General features: G+C 50.8%; 1 protein-coding gene across 1 annotated transcript; it reads left to right on the top strand.

The window, feature by feature from the left end:
- The first annotated feature begins 1,559 nt into the window (after positions 1–1,559).
- LOC135642319 (cytochrome P450 78A6-like) lies at positions 1,560–3,660 on the top strand. Its single transcript, XM_065158363.1, has 2 exons — positions 1,560–2,753; positions 2,900–3,660. The coding sequence occupies exons 1-2, from the start codon at positions 1,755–1,757 to the stop codon at positions 3,545–3,547; spliced, it is 1,647 nt and encodes a 548-aa protein (XP_065014435.1). The 5' UTR covers positions 1,560–1,754; the 3' UTR covers positions 3,548–3,660.
- Positions 3,661–4,359: the final 699 nt, after the last annotated feature.

Raw genomic sequence — 4,359 nt, 5'->3', positions numbered from 1 at the left:
GGTGAACATTCAAATGATTCTAAAAATATGTTGTAGATGGGGGCTCGAAAAGCACTGTAGTCAGAAATTTCAATTCCACCCACTCACTGAAAAATTATAATTGAGAGTTTCGTGCTTTAATTTATTTTTTGATAGTAAACTTGTAAAAAATTCTAAAGGTTAACAAAGAAAGTAAATTCTATTATTTATTTGTAATAATAATATTTTCTTTAAAAAAGAAAATAGCAAATTTGAGACAAGTTCCAAAGCTGAATAAAGAAAAAAAATAAATGAAATTCTATTTATTTATTTATGTGCAAATTGAGACACCAAGCATCATTAATGGAAGGTTAATTAAGAGTTTCTTGTTTAATTTTACACAACATCACTGTTTTTTTTTTTTTTTTGAATAAAAGTTGCAAATTAATTTGGTGCAATCTTGTCGTAATTTTATTATGATGACTGACTAAATTCTACATAAGAGTATTTGAATAAGAGTCCCTTCAAAATCGTGCATTCCACTTTATATTCTCAATTGCAATAATCCTCTCACCCTTTCTCCTCCATTGAGAAGAAGTAGTCCACGAGCTAAGGACAAATAACTATGTTAGATCATATAGTCGACCTCCAACATAGCTTGCTTCTCTTATCATCACACCTTTACAATCATGACTTCCGTTGTCACTACAATTAGTATCATCATCCTTCACCAAAAGAATACTTCCTAATATACCGTTGTTTCATTCAATATTTTGTTCTATCATTTCTTACGGATCCAAATCCCTTGTACTTGCATCTGCTACCCTCATCTACATTAACAACATATGGTCAAGAATAATAAGTTGCACTTCCTTCTCTCGAGCATTCGACAGGGACTTCTCACTCCTCCGTCGTCTTCTTTTCTTGTGTTGACTCGTCCCTTTTGCTACTCTCTCTCTCTATCCATCAACTTGGATACATTTCTTATGCGTATCGAATGTTGAGCGAGAGCATATCCCCATCACTATCCCTCCATTATTGCATTACTTAACTCTCCACTGCTCTTTGTATCAAACCGGACGACCAAAAGCATGGGTTGCCTGCCTCATCGGTTGCCACCTCCCCCTGGCTCCCACGTGTGGCTCTGTGAGATCCAGGGAACGTCCATGGCCTCGTTCCCTGCAAAACACTCGCAACCCCAACCCCGCCATCGCTGTACTGCACTGCTCCTTGATGAAGCGTTCCGGTCACCGGTGACTCTCCAAACAGAGTTATATATACCCTGTAATTACGCCATCCCTGTCACCACCCGTCGCTTTCTGCCCGTTCGCGGTCCTGCTGGGGCCCCCTCTCGGGTTGAGGGATGGGCCACGGTGGGGTCGCGTGGAAATCACGTGCGCGCACCCCTTGATGCCCCGACAGTATACCGCCACGCCACCTACACGTGGCGCGCATCCTCGCCCGCCCTTGCTGTTGTCGTTGTCGCCCGCGTCCGTGTCGCTGTCACGACTGCTTCCCTTCTTACCCTCCTCCTCCCATGGAGGCAGGCGCTTGCGCCTGATTCCAATTACTAGGATGTATTGGCTCAGGTAACTTTACTGAGATTCCTCAACAGTTACTACGTGTTGGTTTCTATGATGCCTTTGTTTCCCTCGGGCTTTCCCGGGTGTATATAAGGCGCTTGAGGCCTTCTTCTTCTTCGAACGCTCAGGTATAGCTCCTCCTAGGACCCCTTGTTCTGTTGATACCTGCTGAGCTTCTCGGTCTGCTCACAGACTTGATAGATACGTCTGATCATGGGATCCGCGGTGGAGAGCGGGTGGGTCGTGTCACTCTCTCTAGCCGCCAAATGTGGTGAGCTCTCCGCAGACCCCTCCCGCCTTCTTTCTCTCGCTTTCGTCGTCGTGGTTTGCTGGCTGGCGACTGGTTTGCTCCACTGGGTCTCCCCCGGCGGTCCAGCTTGGGGAAGGTACTGGTGGAGCCGGCGGCGGCCCTGGGGCCTCGGCGGTGCCATCCCCGGGCCCAGCGGACTCCCCGTGGTCGGGAGCATGGGCCTCATGTCCGGCCTCGCGCACCGGAAGCTCGCCGCCGCCGCGGACGCCATCCCCGGCGCCCGGCGGCTCATGGCGCTAAGCCTGGGTGACACCCGGGTGGTCGTCACCTGCGACCCGGACGTGGCCAGGGACATCCTCAACAGCTCCGACTTCGCCGAGCGGCCGGCCAAGGAGTCGGCCTACGGTCTCATGTTCCACCGCGCCATCGGCTTCGCCCCCTACGGCGCGTACTGGCGCAACCTGCGGAGGATTGCGGCCACCCACCTCTTCTCCCCCAAGCAGATATTCGCCTTCGGCCGCCACCGCGCTGAGATCGCCGCGCAGATGGTGCGCGCCCTCGACGGTCTCGCATCCGAGCCCGTGCAGGTCCGCAGGATCGTGAAGCAAGCGTCCCTGAACCACGTCATGTGGTTCGTCTTCGGAAAGCAGTACGACCTCGAGCGAGAGACCGATGAGTTGAAGGAGCTGAGAAGCTTAGTAGAAGAAGGTTACGAGCTCCTGGGGAAGCTCAACTGGTCGGACCACCTGCCGGTGCTCGCTGGCTTGGACCTGCAGCGAGTGCGGTCGGGCTGCTCGGGGCTTGTCCGCCGAGTCGACCGGTTCGTGGGCCGCATCATCGAGGAGCACCGAGTCGAGCGCGGGCGGGACACGAAGGCCGCTCCCGGGGACTTCGTCGACGTTCTGTTGTCGCTGCAGGGTTCCGATAGGTTATCCGACTCCGACATGGTCGCAGTTCTCTGGGTAAGCTTACCCCTCCCAAAAGAATTATAAGCATAATTTATTTTTTAAGGGGTTTTATTTTTTAAAATTTGAAACTATTAACAATATAGATATCGAGTGATATATGTTTTAATAGGTTTTTTTTCATGTCGTTTATATTTGCGTAGGAGATGATATTTCGGGGTACGGACACAGTGGCGGTGCTAATAGAGTGGGTGCTAGCGAGGCTGGTGATCCATGGGGAGGTGCAAACTAGGGTGCAGGCGGAGCTGGACGGGGTGGTGGGGAGGGACCGGGCGGTGACGGCATCCGAGGCCATTGAGGCGCTGCCGTACCTTCAAGCGGTGATCAAGGAGACGCTGCGGGTGCACCCTCCGGGCCCGCTTCTCTCGTGGGCTCGCATGTCCACATCGGACGCGAGCGTGGGCGGGCGAACTGTCGTGCCCGCGGGGACCACCGTGATGGTCAACATGTGGGCCATCGCACGCGACCCGACGGCGTGGCCCGACCCTCTCCGGTTTGACCCGGTCCGGTTCCTGGCCCCGGGCGGGCGCGCGGCCGAGTTCCCGGTAATGGGCTCGGACCTGCGGCTGGCGCCGTTCGGCTCCGGCAGGCGTAGCTGTCCGGGGAAGGGGCTGGCCATGGCCACGGTCGAGTTGTGGGTGGCGGCGCTGGCGCACGAGTTCGAGTGGCGGACACCGTCCGACGCTGACGTCGACCTCTCAGAGGTGCTGCGGCTCTCCTGCGAGATGGCGGCGCCACTTACCGTGACGCTCCGGCGGCGGCGGCGGCGGCGGGGGCGGGAGATGGCCTGACGAGTCACATGCAGAGCTCTCACCTGCAATGGACACAGTGGGGCGAATACAGCGGCTTCTGTAGAGTGGCTTCCTTTTCTTTAAGGGTTATTTTATGCTTGTTGGTTGTTATATATATATATATATATATATATATATATCTGTCTTTGCTTCTGTTTCCCTTTCCTTCTTCCCTTTTATATATATATATATATATATATATATATATATATATATATATATATATATATGAACGGAGGCTCGTGTAACCTGAGGAAGTACTGTATTGTAAATAAATATATAAAACATAAATGCCGTGAAGCTCGAGTCACTAAAATCACCCTCTTATAATAATAACAGTGAAATAATACAATGGATGCGAAGCAAGATTTGCTGAGGAAGTAATGTCATTTGATATAGGTAGAATAAGGCAAACATCATCATCATTATCATCTCTTCTCTACTGTAACCCAGTGGTATGATAAGATGCAAGGCATGTATGATGTGGACTAATAATCGGTCGTTTCTCCTCACAGTCATCCCCTCCGACAAGCTCATATAATAGAGAGTACCAGTCGAACAGTGGAGGAGGCACCACCGTCGGGAGGAAGACAGTCCAAAGGATACACGTCTTCTTTTCAGGACGCCAGAAATCTTGCTATATTTTACTGTGCACAGAGAAAGCTCCGAGAAGGGAGATGAAGCAACGCCTTCTATTGGCACACGAAGTGATTAATGGACTCATTATAATGTGCAGATACAAAAGAAAACAAACGTTTTCCCATCAACCAACCTACACTGTTACAGAAACAAAACGTTTCCAATCTGCTTCA

This window comes from Musa acuminata, chromosome BXJ3-7, assembly GCF_036884655.1.
Source record: "Musa acuminata AAA Group cultivar baxijiao chromosome BXJ3-7, Cavendish_Baxijiao_AAA, whole genome shotgun sequence".
In the NCBI taxonomy this organism is placed as follows: Eukaryota; Viridiplantae; Streptophyta; class Magnoliopsida; order Zingiberales; family Musaceae; genus Musa; species Musa acuminata.
The sequence above is the reverse complement of the archived record's forward strand: the minus strand, read 5'-3'. Positions and strand labels throughout refer to the sequence as shown.

Excerpts from the sequence above, each read along its gene's own strand:
- LOC135642319 (XM_065158363.1), top strand. The coding sequence starts at position 1,755 with ATGGGATCCGCGGTGGAGAGCGGGTGGGTCGTGTCACTCTCTCTAGCC. Across the intron at positions 2,754-2,899 it reads ACATGGTCGCAGTTCTCTGG|GAGATGATATTTCGGGGTAC; the intron begins GTAAGCTTACCC and ends ATATTTGCGTAG.